The sequence below is a fragment of the Euprymna scolopes genome, chromosome 2 (assembly GCF_053919585.1).
Source record: "Euprymna scolopes isolate OS-2025 chromosome 2, ASM5391958v1, whole genome shotgun sequence".
Lineage (NCBI taxonomy): Eukaryota > Metazoa > Mollusca > Cephalopoda > Sepiida > Sepiolidae > Euprymna > Euprymna scolopes.
Genome location: NC_136483.1, coordinates 142,355,222 through 142,374,521, shown reverse-complemented (window position 1 = coordinate 142,374,521; position 19,300 = coordinate 142,355,222). Strand labels below are relative to the sequence as shown.

At 31.3% G+C, this 19,300-nt stretch overlaps 1 protein-coding gene across 3 annotated transcripts in view; it reads left to right on the top strand.

Annotated features, from left to right (window-relative positions):
* Nucleotides 1–19,300, top strand: part of LOC145296835 (microprocessor complex subunit DGCR8-like) — a 128,357-nt gene that overhangs the window by 83,723 nt on the left and 25,334 nt on the right. For all 3 annotated transcript variants that reach the window (XM_080142971.1, XM_080142963.1, XM_080142959.1), the window contains exons 7-12: nt 1,151–1,258; nt 3,436–3,505; nt 5,547–5,607; nt 9,128–9,200; nt 11,898–11,999; nt 19,091–19,189. In XM_080142971.1, the coding sequence (XP_079999097.1) occupies nt 1,151–1,258; nt 3,436–3,505; nt 5,547–5,607; nt 9,128–9,200; nt 11,898–11,999; nt 19,091–19,189 (513 nt within the window). The remainder of the gene's footprint in view (nt 1–1,150; nt 1,259–3,435; nt 3,506–5,546; nt 5,608–9,127; nt 9,201–11,897; nt 12,000–19,090; nt 19,190–19,300) is intronic.

Sequence of the window (19,300 nt, the reverse complement as noted above, 5' to 3'; positions counted from 1 at the left end):
AGGTAGAAGCACAAAATAGTTACAAAACACCCTCCCCATATTAAGAATGGCTTTCGAAATAACATTCCAGCATGGTACCAAAAATACAAAAGTACCATATAGAATACTGGCAAGTATTGTAAAAGTTCTAAGTAACAAGACACTCAAACATTAAAAAATATTATTAATCAGTCCTTCATTATTGTCAGATTTATTTGGACATCAAAACAAAATATTAATGTCTCTATTATAGGGCCATTAAAGTCATGAAACAATCACTAAAGTGTCTCCATTTATCATTAAATGGTGATAAAACCAAAATAGTTTGACATTCATGATTTAAAACTTGAGCAAGTCAAGCATAGATTTGTACCAAATATAGTTGAATTGCAGAAAGAATTTTTAATGTTATGATCGATTTTATGAGTGGCATTTCTTTTGGGTTGTCCTATAATTTGAAACCTATTGAAGGGTGATAAAAAATTATACTGTTGGTATACATACTGAAATATGTTTGGAGAAAGTATTATGTATTTTATAATTATTTTTTGGTATTTGTGAAATAAAATGACTTTCCTTATATTCTTATTGAGAAGGGGGACACCTTGTACAGGTTATTATGCACTTGTGTAAATATTTTCCTATTTAAGGCATGAAAAAATTAAGCATTTTAAAATTAAAAAACATAATTATCTGCAATTGTTCATTTCTTGAAAAAGTTTTACTTATTTATTTAAAAAAAGAAACTTTAAATACCAATTTTCTAAAGAACCAGATGTGAAGAAATGTTTACATATAAATTAAAAAAAGATAGTATGTGTTCATTTAGTTGTGAGAAAATGAATTAAGTTAGGATAGAGGAACCATCGATAAAGTGATCATCAGAAGATAGTGTTGATACAGATTGGAGGCAATGATTTAGGGCTTTTTCCATGGATCACTCAATCTTGTGCAAAGATTGAAATAAAATGACTTTCCTTATGTTCTTTTTGCATATTTATGCCAAATTTTTATTTTGTTATTCATAGAATTTACTGAAAAATATGAGCATCATTTAATTTGAACTGTTTGTCTCTTAACTCCCCCCCCACTCACCTCCTTTTACTAATTGATGGATGGATTCGCTTGCTATTTTTTTGCTAAACAGTAATCTATTTTGATTTCCTTTCAGACGTTGATGAAAATTATACTGATCAATCGGGTAATCCGGATAGCTCATCAAAAACACCTGCTGTAAAAATAGAATGTGCAGAAGAGAGAAAGAAGGAGAATTCTTTGGGTAAATTTTTTCTCTATCACATCCTCTTCGTCAGTATCCATGGTTACATTACTCATATTTTTAATGCTAGTTACGAGACAAGTTTATTTTTGATTCCTACTACTTGACAGATATTTAATTTTTTTTTTTTTTTTTTTATGCTAGCTACTGAACAGATGTTTTTTTTTGTTTTGTTTTTTTTTTTTGTTTTTTTTTTTGTTTTTTTTCATTGGTTACTAAACTGATTTTATTTATATGCTAACTACTGGGCAGATTTTTTTTTTTTTTTTTTTTTTGCACTTGCTACTGAACAAAATTTTTGGTGTTTACTTAGATTGGCACTTATGGCGACGTTTAAATGTAAAGAAAATACAGTGGAATCTGTATGATGTACGTACCACTCATGGAACAAAGTTTCTTTTTGCCTATAATCGGTGTCTGAATAACATGTTATTCCAAAAATCACGTAATTTGATCAAGTATTTTTTTTATTCAAGAAAATCAAATTTTATTCCATGTCAAAAAGCAAAAGCAGTGGCCACGTAGGAATCAAGGGCACACAACCAATTTTCATTTTTTCATAATGTTGGAAGGACAACCAAAATGTAAGATTTAAAACCAAACAATAATTTATTAGCATAGCATGTATTTTTTTTATTTTTCAGAAAATAAAATTTTTAAATAATGAAAACATTATTTTAGAAGGGTTTATTTATACAAGTTAAAAACAAAATTTGAAGAATATTAAAATGGCTTTGGCCTTGACTTTTCGAGAAAAAAAAACAAAAAAACTGCATTTTTTTTTTTTTTTTTTTTTTAAAACAATCTACTTGATCAATTTTTGATTTTTTTTTGGGGGGGGGGGGGATATACCATCATTCTGTGACAAGTACATACACAGTTTTTCTTTATCTTGTTTATAGCTATAAGCGCCAATCTGAATAAGCACCATAAAATTTTTGTTCGGGATATTTAATCCAATAAACACAAAATATCTATTGTCATAAATTTTGTAAATTACCTGACAAGCATAATCGAATAAAAAGTTCAAAATAAAATGAGCAATATAAATCATCTGAATATTACAGTAGTTAAAATGAAAGACGTTTGAGAATGTTTGTATGCGAGCTGCATTTGCGTTAGTATGAGAGTTTCTACATACGTGAAATATCTTGTGCTCACTTTATGTAACTGATTTAATTTCTTACCATGTTTACTGGTTCTAATATGCAAGAATCTAACACTGGAATGGTCGATGGGTTTACAACGCATCCTTCCTTTTTTCTATTTTTCATCCCTCCCTGCTACCATGATGTGGGAGGTAAGGGTCCTCCTACACTTGGACCGGTCCTCAAAATCACAAATGCATCTGCGTTAAACACGATTCTTCTTTGTTTAATTTGTTATCGAAACTTCAACTACAAGGAAGGGCCATTTGGCAGGCAATTCAATTATTGTTGTGGATGTGTGATTTTCCTCTCAGCCTTGACAAACCATTCACCACTTGACACACTTCAGAACTGTCTCCATGTCAACGGTGCTAATCAGTCTGTTTAGTTTCTTCTTTTTGCCTATAATCGGTGTCTGAATAGCATGTTATTGAATATTCTTGTCTTAATATTAAGTCTAGATCCTGATGTCATGTCTGGATGGATTTGCTTGACATGATCACTGATCAGTGAAAAATGTTTAGCACACCTCTAAAGGCCATTACATTTTTATCAAAACGTCAGCTAATTTTTATTTCTTTAATTCCTCAGGAAAGTGGATTTAACAAGGCGCTCTCTTCATTATGAGATCAATATTTCTTTTTATTGCCCAAAATAACTCAGATTTTCCTTAAAAAGAAACATTATTTTTTTTTTTTTTTTTATCAATCCTTTTTTTGTTTTAAACCCCCACCCCACCCTCCAGCAATTAACACAGTTCTTAAACGTTTTCTTTCTCTTTCTTTTTCTACCTTTTTTTTTTTTTTTCCACCATCTGAATCCCAACATTTGTCTCTATGGCATATCAACCCTTTCAATCCATCAACATTGTCAGTTAAACTGAATATAACTTATTTGCAACATGTCATTACGCATATAATAATTAAATTTCTTGTGAAAACAATTTTAGCCAGAATTTTCTTTATAAATTTTGTTTAACTTTAAAAACTTTCGTTTGTTTTTATATTCTTTTAATATCTTACATTGCAGACCCATTAGAGCTAAGAAAATATTGTGAACAACTATTCGAATTTAAAAAGATTACAGTGAAAAAATTCAAGTAAGTGAATTGTTTCAAAATTAGTTGAAGATCGATACTTTAGATACTTTGGGTTACTATTCTAACTTTGGTTGTGTTATAATGTTTCACCCGATTTGAGTGCAACTTGAAAAACTTTGGAATTTGTACAAATTTAAAACTGAACTTTTTTATTTAATTCATCAGGGTTAATTGTTCTCATTCCACCAGCCATGACCACGTCACCTATAGTAAGGATTGACCCTTCAACTGCCAAAAGACTGTTGTCGTCACTTGATAAAAGTGTTAGTTACCAATCAGTACTATGTGACAAGTTTTCTGTAGGATGAAGGTTCAATCTTTACTACAGGCAATTATAACAAAAAATAGCATTTCTATTCTGACATTGCTGGGAATGAAAATTATCTTCTCGAATTAAATAAACATTCTATTTGAATTTCAGATCAGGTTCTTGAGTTTGATGTTAAGATTATTAAGTTTAATTAAGATTCCAAAGTTTGAAAAAAGGTGAATATGACAATCAAAATGAGAATAGTTTGAATAATTTGTTGCACTCTGAAGAGAATAATAAGTTGAAATGTTGATATTGTAATTATTATATACAGTGCCCAGATGTGTTGAAAAGAAAACAATGAAGTACTTTGAAAAGAATGTATTTGTGTGGGTATATCTATATATATATTTATTCTACTAATTAAAAATTTTAATATTGAGCTCTGTTAAATATATAGCGCTCAATATTAAAAATTTTTATTAGTAGAGCAAATATATTTATGCATAGTGTCTACTTCTGCATAATTGCATAGAATTTAAGATTCAAATATTTTAGGCACACAAATGTTTATATACTAGTGGGGGTACCAGTGTTGCCCGAGTGTTTGGAGGTATAAAAGAAAAAAAAAAGTGTTAGTAGGGAGGAGGGCTTGAACCTAAAGGCGAAAAAGAATGTGAAAGAAAACATGAAATCTTACTGCTACGTTACGAGGCCATAGGAAGTGAAGTGTTGAAATTTAACGATGTTAATCAAAACGTTGACTTGCTAAGTAAAGGTGCAGAAATGAATGTTGGCTGAGGCCAGTTTAGCTTTTCACTGTTTCATTATTGTTTCCCCACAATGTTGAGGAAACGAAGCTCATCCAAAAAGGAGGCACTCTCAGATGAATAGCAATTGTCTGATATATATACACACACACACACACACATTCTTTTAAAAATATTTTATTGACTTTTTTTTTTGCTAACACATCCCGGCACTTACATGTTTTTGATTATTATTCATGTATATGCACATATATTATAAGGTGATATGTATATGGGATACATTTTCAGTAGTTACTTTAGCAGTGCTCAATATGTGAGTAGAGCTTAGTAGTATAAAAATATATTTGTAGCAATTAAGATACATAGAGGTGTCAATGTGTCATCTCCATTGGAAATCATCAGGTTACAAATATACTAAATTTATCACCAACTAATAATTTTGACTGGATCTTATATACATGGCAGTTCCTATGTGATCCTACAACCTCACTAGGGTTTGTGTAGATAAGAGGAACGAATGTCAATGCTTATGGCATCTATAAGTTTGCACATTTAAGCAAATAAATCTAATGTCAAAATATAGATAAAGATTTTCATAACTACATAGATTGTTTTTTTTTGTTTTTGTTTTTTTTTGGAAGGCTTTACAAATGTAGGTATATAATGGGGTAAAAATAAACTTAAGATTTTTTTATATCTTGCTTCTAGCTTTGATTTTTAGCCATTATAAAAGGCTAAGTTCGATCTCAATGGTTCAAATTGAGTTGCTCTCCCCCTTACTTATAAAACATGGCAGATTAAAACAGTTTCACTTTGTCATAAAGTTTGAATTTCTTAGTTAAAAAAAAATTGTATTTATCTATTGTTATTATTTCTTAATAACATAAATGTTCTCTGCAATTAAAAAACTGTGTTGACGTAAGAAAATAATTTTAAAAAAAGAAAAAGGAAGATGCTCAAAGAGGCATGACAATCCAATAATAATAATAATGAATAACTTGAAATTTTCTTTCTACTCTAGAACATGGAAAGAAAGGCGACGTCATATGAGTTTAATGAAAAAGCAGTCACGACCAGCATTAGTAAGTAACATTTTCTTGTTTTACATAAACATGAATTCAGCTGAATATAATAAAGATATTTTGGATTCTTCAAATGACTGTTCTCATCTTGAGTATTGTTTCGCCTAATGTAACCTCCAACCTTCTTCAGGAAAGTCTTATTCTATACAGAACTTTTAATCAAACCATTTATTTAATAAAAACACAGTTAAATTCAGAATTACCTTAGACTCCTATTGTTATGGCTGATGCAATAAGAACATTCTACCTCCCATGAATTAAATAAATGGTTCAGTTTGAAATTCTGTACAGATTTCTGAGTTCAACAAGATTTGTTTGAAGAAGCTTGAATGTTACGTCAGCCAAAACGTAACATCCAAAATGAGAAGAGTAGTCCAAATAACCCAAATTATCAATCTTCATCGTAAACATTCCGAAACAAAATAAAGATGATTAGTGATTACAAAATTATCTACAGGGTGGAATAATAAAATTGTTGCTCCAAAGAAAACAACACTACGGCTTTATTTTAAAACTTTTCTTGAAAAAAATCAATTCCGGTAACTTGATTATGTAATAGAGCTGACATCTATTCAATGTAGCTGCCTTCAGCCTCAATCACCGCCTCAACACGTGTCTGAAACTGGGAACATGCCTTTTCCACAAGCACTGGCAGGAGCTTAGCGGATGGTGGTGATCAGGCTGGCTTTGATGCTGTGAGAAGTCATGTTGATATTTTTGACAAATGAAGCAGTTCAGCAGGTTATGGTTGGGGGTAGGGGCCAGTGAGAGAAGGGTACAAAGTCGTAGCAGTCCTTCTAAAGCCAAGCCTGGGTCTCTTTGGATTGTGGGCCAGCGCCAAGTCCTGCTGCCACATCCAGGGTTTGCCAGCACCCACCTGATTGCACTAAGGGATCACCACACTCTTCAGCACATCCAGGTACACTTTGGTATTGATTTTCAAGCCGACTTCAAAGATATGAGGTAGCATGATGTGGCTCTCATTTGGAACCATACCAAAGACCATAACTTTGGGTGCATTGAGCTGTGTCCCCAAGCATTCAACCGTCTGGATTTGCATTTTGAGGGTGCTGGCAATGCCCCTGTTGTCATAACTTAAATCGGTGTACAGCAGCATATCTTCAGTCTTGCTAATTGAACATTGTATCACTTTCAGACATGATAGAGGACTCCTATCACTCTTGGGATTTGTACACAATTGGCCAACTCATAGATGGTCTGCAACAAATAAAACCAGTTTTCATCAAACGGAAATGGAATCATGTTGTCTTTTCTAGGGTAACAATATTATCGTTCCACCCTGTATTCATTGAATTTGGTAGGAATAAACTACTGACTAATCCACTAGGTTCCAATCAGATTGTAATGTTGAGTGAACATCTTCCATCCACTGGTTGATTTAGGAATGACCTTCAAATGGTTAGCTGTAAATAACCAATCAGCTGTTCCGAATTAACTGGCAGTTCATGCTAGAACATGATGTTGGACTTGTCCTAGTCAGATATCTCTAGCTTCCCTGGACACTAGCACAATCTAATTAAGTTACGTCATGACAGTCGATATGATAAAGAGACCGGTAAAAACTTTTCTTTAGTGCTTGACGTCAAACTGTACAGATGTCTTTTTTCTAGGCTCTTTCACCCACTCTTTATTTAATAATACTAAACCAGCAATGACAATGACATATCCTCTCCATCTCTTGTTTTTTCACTCTTTACTTTTATACACATTTTTCTTTTGGTTCGTCCTTCCATTAGCGTCTTGAAATTTCTCAAAAACAAAATGTTTTTTTTATTTTATCTAATGCATTTACAGAACTCTGTCTTAGTGTCACTTTTATCTGTATTTTATATTCTACGGTTCCAATTGTATCAATATTCGGTCATAGAAAAGTGAAAGTTCCATTAAAAATATAAAAGTAGTATTTAAGTTAACATAATCAGGAAATGATGGACAAGAAGCCAATATAGCAAAGAGACCAGTAAATTTTTTTACGTCAAAGCATACAGACGTTTTTTTTCTTAGCACACATACCTAAAGAGATTAATACTCTGCAATCATCTAGATCAACTCATTGTCAATGTATTTGTAAAGAATAATAAATTGGTGGTGAGATTGCATACCTCTATCTAACAATGTGAGGTGGGGCTAAAATCTTGTCTGGGGCTTACTTATCCATATAGTATTCCCATGAAATGTTGATGACTGAAATCTAGTCAGGCTGAAATTTTTTATAGTGATTAGTGTTATAAATGAGCATCAGACCTGAACAAATTGGAAGTTGCAATTTGTTTCAAATTTTGTCCATGTCTGAACTTTTCAAAGTTAAAGGTCAAGTTGATATAAGATGTGAGACTTCATTGTCTACAATATGGATTAAGTATTGGCTTCCTAGGTTTATCGGGACCGAGTTATCACAAAATGTAATTTTCATCTGTTCTATGACTTTGACCATTGACCTAGATATCCCCAAATTAAATTAGTTCTAAGTTAGACCATGACTGATATGTTTACCAAGTTTGGTAATAATTAGTCCAGCTATGTAAACACTAGTGCAACGTCACGTGCTGCTGCAGACTGCACCAAAGCCAACAGAGTATCAGTCGTTTTTTTAAATGTCATTTTCTCTGACTGAGGAATGGCTGAAATGTTCTGTGTAGTTCATCTTCCTAGGCCACTGCCTCTCGTCTTTCAAATGGAATAAGTTTATTGCTTATTTTGCTTGCTACTTGAAGTATTCTTCTGGGGAATGTCAATGGGCCTTCCCAGGCAATTTTTAATAGGCCAGAGCGCTCCTCCTATAGGGATACTGGCTTGATTTTCCCCTCTTTCCTAACCTTGTGTCACATTTTTCTGCAGTGGGAAGGAAATAAATAACAGTTATGTGTACACAAATAAACTCAACCAAAAATGTAATCTCCACCTTGGTATAAAAGCAAAATAATGTGTATATTATGTTCTTTACTGCATTAGTTATTACAGCTACAAAGAAGGCAGTCATTATGCATTTCTTCTATTTCATGTGTCATTCAAAAATGGAAATTGTATGTGCTCTTGTTCCATCAGTCATGACTGGATTGAGGTCCTAAGTAATTCGCAATAGTATTTTTAAGTCACCCACACTGAGGATTGAACCTTCAACCTTCAGGAGAATATAACTTTTTACAATTGATTTTTTCAATTACTCTAATCACTGCACCACGAAAATTGTATATTTTTATAGCATTGTGTAATTTAAGCAATAAATCTGAGCTTCCATTGCGAAAATGCACCTTAGTCCCTGAAAGATTATTAGGTGGAGACCACACAAATTTTTAATAAATGTTTTGTTTTGCGAAAAGTTGACTGTAACCTTTGTTAGTTTCTATACTGCAATTGCATACTTTTCCATCTTGCATTTATTATTATTTTAAATAACATATATATATACTTATGGCAGATCTTGTATTTTAATGTGAAAACATTAAAAGTTTTTTTTATTATATATTATTTGTTTTTTTTTGTTTTTTTTTCATTTTAGCCATCAAATACTAAACTCATCACTTGTCCTGTACCTTCAGGAAAGGGTGATGATAAAATTAACCGTAGAAGAGGTTAGTATTCAAGGATTTATTTTTATTTAAAAAAAAAAAAAAGAGAAATTGTTACATAACACAGCACTTAAAGTTTCTCTTCTGCCATGGTGACAGTGATTTTCTTCCTGAAACTATCATTTACATTGGTTTCAATATACCATTGCTCAGGTCATTTCAGGTCTTTCTTGGCCCGCCTTTTCTTCTCCACCTTCAGTTAAGATTTGTATACCTCTGCATATCCAACTAAAGCTTCTTTTAACATCACCATCCACCCAATTTTTCATTTATGTCTATGTGTCAAAGTTTATCCAAATTTTTTCTTTTTATAAATATTTTATATTTTATACTAAAGTGGAGTTAACGTTTGTTTCTCTGAAGTTTTTTTTTTTTTTTTAATATTTTATCACGATGAATGTCAAAGTATGCCACAATTTTAGGATTGAGTTATGTCTGAAAAAAAAAAATTCTGTTTTGTCCTAATTGGTCTCTAATGATAATTAACACGCCAAATGAACTATCTCTTACGAAGTTTCTGCTTATCACTCTCATCCTCTTCGAATATATGCTGTTTTACCCACCTCTTTGTCTCTCTCTATTAAATGTAAAGTACTTGACAGTAATCAGTAATTATCTGACTTTTCTATAAGTTACTACACAGATGTAATAGAAAGCACCACCCTTTATCCATGTTTATGACACTTTTATCCTCACCTTATAATGCTGGGTGTTTAACCAAGGGAGCATCATACTATTTTTTATTAGTCTCATTAGCAAACACTTTAGATATGGCATTAAATCAAAAGGGATCAATTTTCCTCCCTTACCTTAACCCTCCCTCTCTCTCTTCCTATATTTACGAAGAGAAACAGCAAGTTCAGTAGTGATACTACTATTTAACCTACAATCTGAGAGGGAGATATAACAATCAAAACAAGACTAATTTTTAATTTTGTCTTTTTTTATATATAAATGTAACTGCCTTTGCAGCTCATTTTCTTAATTCAAACAATCTAACCTGAGTTTAATAGTGATCTAACAAGTAAGTTTTTCTAGTAGACCTATAAATTGTAGATTAAATAAGAGTTGTGTAGTTTGCTTGAAGCACTGTGTGCATTGTATAAATTGTTTTCAAGATTATATTAATTTCTGATCGACAATAAATATAAAAAATACAAAAATATAGAGAGAATAATAATAGAGGGCAACATGGTCGATATTGTTACCTGTAATATATATTTTCTTGTATCTTTTTATATGCAACATATCCATCCTAATATTTTTGTTATAGAATCCTTTCTTCATCGTCATCATATTTGGCATAATATCCATTTTACTTGTTGGCATGTGTTGGATGACTTTAAAAAGTTTAACTGACTTTTAAACTAACCTATCTCCAACGAGTTTATCTTTTTCCCTGAAGTTCATTTTTATCACTCCCTCTTGTGTTTTCCTTGGCCTTCCCTGTATGAACTGGACCTTAACTGTTTTACATCTACTTCTTCAAGAACTTTCATTTATTCTTTCAATGTGGCTTTACCATTAAAGTCTCCTACACACACATCTTCCTATACTGTCAAAATGTAATCTTTTTCTGTAATTATCAGAACAAAACCTGTCTTCAGGACTCGCATTGCACTTCCATTGTCTCATTTCTCTTCATGTAATAGATGTCCTCAACCCTCACTGGCAAGGTTTCATTACCATACATCACCACTTTTCCCTTGGCTAACAGTGGTAGTGCTCTATTTTTTAGTAAAAAAATTATTTATTGAGATATTTTTCAAATAAAACGGAAATGAGTTTTTGCCAGTTGATTAAAAGTTACATTTAATATGTAGCCAAGAATTTAAAAAGTGCTTTTTTTCTTCTTTTTTTTTTTTATTCAGTTCCTTTAGAATTCAGCCTAATTAAAAATACAGAAAAATATTTGAGGTACGTACCTGTCACAAAACTAAGATGTCATATTCCAAAAATCCTGTAAATTGATCAAGTTTTATTTTTAACTAAGCAAATTAAATTTTATTAGTAACCAAAAAGTGACTGTCTCACATCACCATCTTGAAAAAAACAGTGCAGATAAGCCCACAATAATCTAAATTTGCAAGATCAGCCTGGTAATGCTACAGCTTTTACATTAATCGTTTTAAATCGTTTAAAAATGATTTTATTTATAAAAATAAACCTATTTGATCAATTTACATTATTTTTGGTATATGACATTTCTATTTCATGATGGGTACATACATTATACAGGTTTTTCTGCAGTTTTGTTTTTTAATTAGGTTGAATTCTTAATGAGAACACTTTTTTTTCCACAACTTCATGTGATACAAGCAAAAACACAAAAAAAACTGTCTGCCATCTGGCAGTTACTAATCAAACTCTATTCTTTTTAAATGTATAACTTATATAACTTTAATATAAATATATTGTAATTGTTTTTGTTTTTTTTAACTTTAATTTTTTTATTTAAATTACTTTCCTTAAAAATTAATGAACATAATATGTTAAGAAAGGTTTCGCCTTTCGCCTTTTTTTTTTTTTTTTTTTTTTTTTTTAATAAAATAAAAAGAATAAATTACCATTCTTAATGTATTATGTAGATTCGTAACTTTAATTACTGTTAATATAAACAAATGTTATTTGCATATAAATATTCAAATAACATTTGTTTTTTTGATATGGTCTTTATTTTTTATTTATTTTTTTTTTCAGAATTTGTATTAAATCCTAGTGGCAAATCATATGTATGCATCCTGCATGAATACGTCCAGCATACTATGCGGGTGCAACCACGTTATATCTTTAGGGAAGTTGGTATGTAGTCTTTGTTTACTATTTGGAAATAAGGGAAAATTAGTGATTATATTCAAATTCATATTCGATGGCACAAGTTTATCTGTTAGGAGAACCACTTTTTCACAATCCTTATATAAAAGAATTGTGAAAAGGTATATTACTAGCAGATTTCCTGAGTTGTAAAATATGGTTAAATATGTTATTTTCATTTGTTCAGATTTTGTATTTAATTGATTATTAGGGGTGTACCGATTTGTTGGCAGGTAATTTGTAATCGGCCTAATTGGCCACTTTGCTAATTAATCACCTTTCTCTTTCCTATTAAATTTAAATCATTTCATCATTGCCAAGTGACTCATCAGATAGCATTAACACATTAACATAGTAACTGCTAATTTAACTTAACATTTAGTGTCTAGCCACTATTATGCCTTTTTGTTTTTATTAACTAAAATTTCAAAATACAAAGTACAATTTCAAATTCTTAAATGAATATAAATAAACAATTAGATAAGAAAAAAGAAATTACAAACCAACTACAAAGTACAAATTGTAATTCTTTAAGTGAATAACTATAAGCTGAAGTTCTGCTGCTGCTCTACTTCCTCTTCTATTCTAGCTGCCTATCTCCTCTACCCTCATAGTCTCCTCAGTATTTAAAATTGAATACTTTTAAGTTGTAATGTAGAAACATTAGTTCCTCTATTCTCAGGGCACAGCCTGTTCCTCATACGTTCATACACATTACCACCTGTATTTAAGAGTTTCTCACTCTCCACAGATGAAGGTGGTGTGCTTATGTTTTGAAGCCAATTTATTCAGCAGTGGTAAGGGCTCCTGTGTCTTCTTCCCCCACTGAAATTGATCATCAGCTCTTACAAGTGTTCGTAAAGCTACATAATGGTCAAATTCTTTTGTGCACTTAATCATAAGAAATTTACTCCTTTTGAGTTTAGCTTGTGATTTTTATATTTCTGTTGTAGATGCAGTCTCCAGGTTTAACTCGGCTTCTACCTGCTCTATATTTTTATTTGTTACTGTAAGCTAATTCATGAAACAGACTTATAAGAGATAGTTTTACTTTCACTTTGATCTTCTTGACCCTCAACAGAGCTTGAAGAAGTGTATCTTGCTGATTCTGCTTCATTATCATCAGTAGAAAGTAGATGTAGAATCCAATTCTTAGTGTTTTACATATCATTTTTTTTTTTTTTAATTTAAATTTGGGTCTTGCAAAGTAGACAAGTTTTTATCATTTAAATAGAATGAAAATTTTGTTTCCATTAAGTCATTGAATTGTTCAACAGTGGTAAGGATTCCACTAAAGTCAAAAATATCAGAATTAGATTGGACAGCTTTTGAAAGAAATAACCTTAAAGCTGAAATTGTAGGTATTATCATCAATATGGTTGAAGTTCTGTGACTTGCTTCTTTGGTGATTTCTTCAAATGGACTCAGTAACTGGACAATTTTTTTTAACAAGTCCCCCAATAGTAAGTTAAGGTAGGGATTTTATAGTGTTACAAATTCTTGTATGAAAAAAAATGAACCATTCTCTTATTAAAAACTTCAAATCATTTTGCTTCACATATATGCTTTGAAAAAGTCCTTTCTGATTAATGTTTACCAGATAAAAAATATTCTTATTCTAAAAAAACAGCAGAGTTCATTTGCCTATTTGTAAACTGGTAAACATTAATCAAAAGGGACTTTTTCTGGGCATTCAGCATAAAGCAGAATGATTTGCACAAACCGGAAATAAATCATTTGTAAACAATCACAGCATTAAGTTGAACAAAGCCAATACAAAATTAAAATAAAGATGTTAAGACAAAAAAAACAGTAGTACTTATTCAGAGAACTTTTTAGAAACCCATTTCTTAACATGTGGAGGAGAAAGTGTTTTTTGAACTAATCTGTACTTTCATCTAACAATTTAATAAACAATACAAAACAAGTGATTTGTGCTACAAGCATTGAAAAAAAAAACAACTAAAGCTTTTTTTCTCTATATGTGTTTGACTGGGGAAGGGGTTCAGGAAATCACCTCAAATGGACGAATGTGATGAGTGCCAAGTGAAGAATCACAAAGAAATACCAATTGTATAAAAAACTCTATTATTGATAACCTGCAGTTCTCTCTTTTATTAAAATTAAATTGATGTCAAACATGTAGGTTTACTTAATTACATCGTCATGATAAACAAAGTGAAAAACACTACATAGAATTATTACATTTTCTTGAGGATATTATTTAAGAAGTGCATTGTGTAAAGAGCTGGCATTTGGATATAGCATTCTACAATATATATGCAATATTTCAGATTTGTATCTTTTAATAGTTTTTGTGATATGGGATTTTGAAGTTAGTGTATGTATATGACATTTGGTACTTTATTTCTGACATCAAAATTGAACTTAGCATTTTACCGGCTTATAATAAAGTAATTTGCAATTGGAATTGTTTTGAAAATAGGTATAACTAGCAGTTCAGCCCGGCTGTGCTCAGGTCCTATGGTTCATAACTTTATGTGCACATATATATAAGGTTGTCTCGTACCCAGGTAACCTACATCTAAAATTTCAAGTGTATAGACTCAAACTTTGCAGAGGAGTTTGGTAGAGTCTGCAACGGTCAAATCTTTCAATTTTGACCTCTTGGCAGCCAAATTTTCACCTTAAAACTGATTAAAAAGCTTGTTGCATGTCCAAATACCCTTTATATAAAACTTCAAATGTTTAGACCCAAAATTGGCTGAATAGTTTGCTGGAGACCACAAAGGTCAAATCTTTTGTACTTTGACCCCTTGGCAGTCAAATTTTCAGCCAAAAACCAATTAAAAAGGTTGCCTTATGTCTGAATACACTTTATATAAAATTTCAAATGTTTAGACCAAAAATTGTCTGAGAGGTCAATTTTTTTAACTTTGACCCCAATTTAGACCTCTTAACATTTGTTTTGGGTTCAAATCAAGTTAAAGTAACTTACATCTAAAATTTCAAGTGTTTAGACCCAAAATTGGCAGAGGAGTTTGATAGAGTTTTCAAAGGTAAAATCGTTGAACTTTGACCCCTTGACAACCAAATTTCTGCCTGAAAAACAATTGTTATATACTGGGTTGTATGGCCGTGACGTCTATTTTGTTAGCACCATCTATATTCTAACTATCCGAGATTTTTGAATATCTCGATAGATAGAGAGATAGTTCGTTTGTGCATATATGCATATGTTGTTGTAATTCGTCTAGTGAATGGAATGACCGCTGTTCATTTATCTATGAATAACGAGACGCTTTGTTATAAAACAATTTGATTTATTTAATAACAACATATACACATCATACGGCGGTGGAGGAGAGTGTGGCGGGGGGGGGGGGGGGGCGACCGTGACAGGCAGTTGAGCGTCGTCTGTCCTTCTCTCTGCTGTCACTCTCTCTGACTCTCTTGACTTGTTTATGATTGCTTTTTATGAATTTTCCCGTTAACCGATTTACGTAATCGACCCACATTCTGACCCTGTTGATGTTTGCATTTGGTCTTACTTGCGGCCGAATTACGTCATCTTATTCCCGGGTTTCATTTTTGTCGGTCAGGGTTTAAGTTCATCCGAACTTTGCTCCATTCAACGTCTGACCCATAAACCGACTTGCGTCATAGGACCAGGTCATCCAATTCCAGTTCATTCGCCCCTCCCCTCTATTGTACACAATTAAAAAGATTTTCCCAAATCTCAATACCTCTTATGTCAAATCTTGTCTGTAAACTGAAAGTTGACAGAGTAATTTGGTAGGGAAATGTACACGCACAGACAATTTCACTTTTATAGATATATAGATAATCATTATGTATAGAATGACATTAAATGTTCATATTTACTGTTATTTAATTGTTTTATTTGATGATACTTTAAAATTGTCCATCAGTGTAATTTTGCTATTATAAATGATGCTCACTTTTCACACTTCAAAATGAAGGCCAAAATTTAATTAGAAATAATTAAACTTTTACTTCCTATTGTCTTCTTATACTTGGATTGATGAAATTATTTTTTCTGACATTTTTACTGGATTTTTTTTGATAGTTGTTTCCAAAGTTGCCATGTTGTAATTTACATGTGCTTGTGTTTCTTCTTCCTCAGCAGGTTAGTGTATACTGCTGATTATCAGTGGAAAGAATCCAATTCTAAATATGTTTTCTCTGCTAATCTTTTAAAATTAATATTTGAATCATGGGTCTAGGAAAGTAGACCTACACAAGTGTTTATCATTTAGATCAGATGAAAATCCTGTTTTTATTGATAAGCTGAATTGTTCAATAATGGTAAGGATTCCACTAAAGTTAGAAATATTAAAATTACATTGGACAGCTTTTGAAAGAAATAACCTCAGAGCTAAATATATAGGTATCATTGATATGAGTGATGTTCTGTGACTTTCTTCTTTGGTGATTTCTTCAAATGGACTCAGGAACTGGATGTTTTTTTCAAACAAGTCCCCATTGTTAAGTTATGGTAGGAATTTTATCAACAGCACACATTACAAGAGTTTTTTTTATTGTTCTTAATTTATTTTCAGCATTTTAATATGTTGAATTCCACCATATGGTCACAACTTAAATGAGTTTGTGTTTCCAAATCAAGCTGATCCTGTATTTCAGTTAATTTACTAATTGTTAATAGAAAGTGATTAAAGTGAGAAACTGTAATTCTGTTAGATATAATGGTTGTTTTTACAGCCTGAGTTACAATGTATGTTAGTTATTCTAAATCATATTCCCTGACACCAGAAATCATATTTGTTCCTGAATCCCACAAAATTAAGAAAACTTTGTTGAAGATTTTGTACTCATTCAGAACATTGTGCAATTCTTCACTTATTCTTGCACCGGTGTGTGCACCAGAGAATGGAATAACTCTAAGCACAGCTCTGCAATGTTCAAAATCATTTGAAAACAAATGACCTGTCAAACTCAAAAAGGGAACATTATCTGTTATAACTCTCCAAATTTCTGTAGTTTATGAAATGTGGCTAATTTCAACAAGAGACAGTTGAATTTTTGTTTTACTTTTGTAAGTATATCACAAATTATTTTGCAATGAAGTACTTTTTTGATGGAATGCTGTAATTTGAACAAAGTTTTGTGATAAGCCTAATAAATCGAATGTCAGAATATGGTTGAATATCAACAGCAATCATTTCTCTTGTAACATGTGATCATTAATATCCTAAACTTTTTTTGGCCAATATTAATTCTATAGTAGTTTGGTGTTTCGTTGGAGGCTCAAAGTTGCTGCCACTTGTTCCTGAAATGGCTGCCTCTGAATATTTATTGTGTTTCCTATCCTTATTTGCAACTTTTGCTTCTTTTGAATTAACCTTTCTAAGATGGTTTAACATTAGTTATTGTAAAAGGTTTTGCTGATTTACCACCCTATGATGTGCTGGTGTATTTTTATTCTTAGGATTAACATCAAAATATTTCCAGCAAAACCTAGTTGCCATAATGGTTGAAGGTTGTCAATATTTGGTTAATTTTTTACGTGTTTAAATTACTTATGCCTGATATCTAATTCGTAATTTATCTCAATAAAATATACATTATCTAAACAAGAAAAATAAAAATATATATATGTAATGGTAGCAAGAGTCCAAAAATGAGAAACAAAAGTATGACTGATGAAGAATGCTTTATTTTCGGTTCACACATCATCGGAATTTACTGTACAATTCCTCAACATGAAAACTGAAAGATGAAGTAATTTTCTTTGACAGTGATTTAAAAGTACAAAATAATAATTTTAATTCGATAGGAAAAAAGGAGGGAAATTTTCTATATGTTTACATCTATTTGCTTCAAATTCGGTACAGTTGTAAAAGTTAACCTCATGTCATGCTTGTTATTTGATAGACAATGCATGTATCTTCAATAAATTTTCACTGGCAAGCCAAAGAGGTAGTTGCCTTCAGTTTACAATTTAATTAATATTAGTGCCATTTATGACAAAATTTGCTGATAAATCGGCATTAGAAAACCTATTAATCTGCCAATTAATCGATAATCAACCGATTATCAAAGCTCAGTTAATCTGTAATCAGCCAATTTGATACTCAGTTCATCCCTATTATCATATTGTATCCAATATATAGTAGTGATTTCCAAACTTTAAGAAATGTAAAGCATAACTTGGGTGCTTAAATCGAAACCAAAGCATTTAGATCTCAACGTTATTCATTACCATCTAAGCTAAATCGATATGCATATCACGACTTTAAAGATTAACATAGTTAAGCATATAAATGTACATTTGCACATGCATAGAAGTAATACATTAGTTGTCTAAGTTTCAATTTTTCAATTTTGACCCCTTAGCAGCTATTTTTACTGGCTAAAAATCAAATTGAATTTGTTTCATAAGTTCGAATCTCTTATATTCCAAGTTTCAAGTCTGTATATCAAAAATTGACAGTAGTTTGATAGAGACCATTCTGCACACAGGCAAGGTTTTTTAATAAACTGTACCAAAGTGCTGATAACATGGTAACAAGAGTAACAAATGAAAATTTGCTTGTCAGAATTAAAGTTTGATATGTCAGCTTAAATGCTATTATGGTTAAACTTTGAAAAATTTCACAACATGTTATTTTTGTTTGATATGATCTATAATTTTCTAAAGAAATCATTTGTATTATATTACCATTCTTACCTTGGTCGTTATTTTCATGTTTTGGCCGATAAAATTTCCAACCTTTCGGTGCATCTTTTTGAACTTGAGAATTTTTGTCACTTAGAACTGGTTGTTAATCAATGCCTTTAAACATTAGACCACATGTCTGTGAGAAGAATTCAGTTTAAAATTTCCATGTAGATTCCCGAGTCTGACATAAAAGAATCCATGAGTTTGAACAAATGCACATGAAGAAGGTTGAAAGTTGCATTGACTAAAACATTAAAAATAACAATCAACATGAGATTAGTAGTCCATATAATCCAGATTTTAACTCCTCATCTAAAAAAAAAATTCTGAAATAAAATAGTAAGCTTAAAAACTAATTAAGATCGCATATTTGAAAATCATGATTGATAAATGTATAATCACTATTTCCTTTCAGAAAATGCCCAGACCCCATATAGTGCTACAATTGTGATAAATGATGTTGAATATGGAACCGGGTTTGCTGGAAGTAAAAAAGCAGCTAAGATGGAAGCTGGTTAGTATTATTTATTTAGCTACTATATGCTCACAATTTAAAAAAAAAAAAAAAGTTTACATTCACATGTTTACTTGATAGAATCTTATATAAATAGATTTTATCCATCTG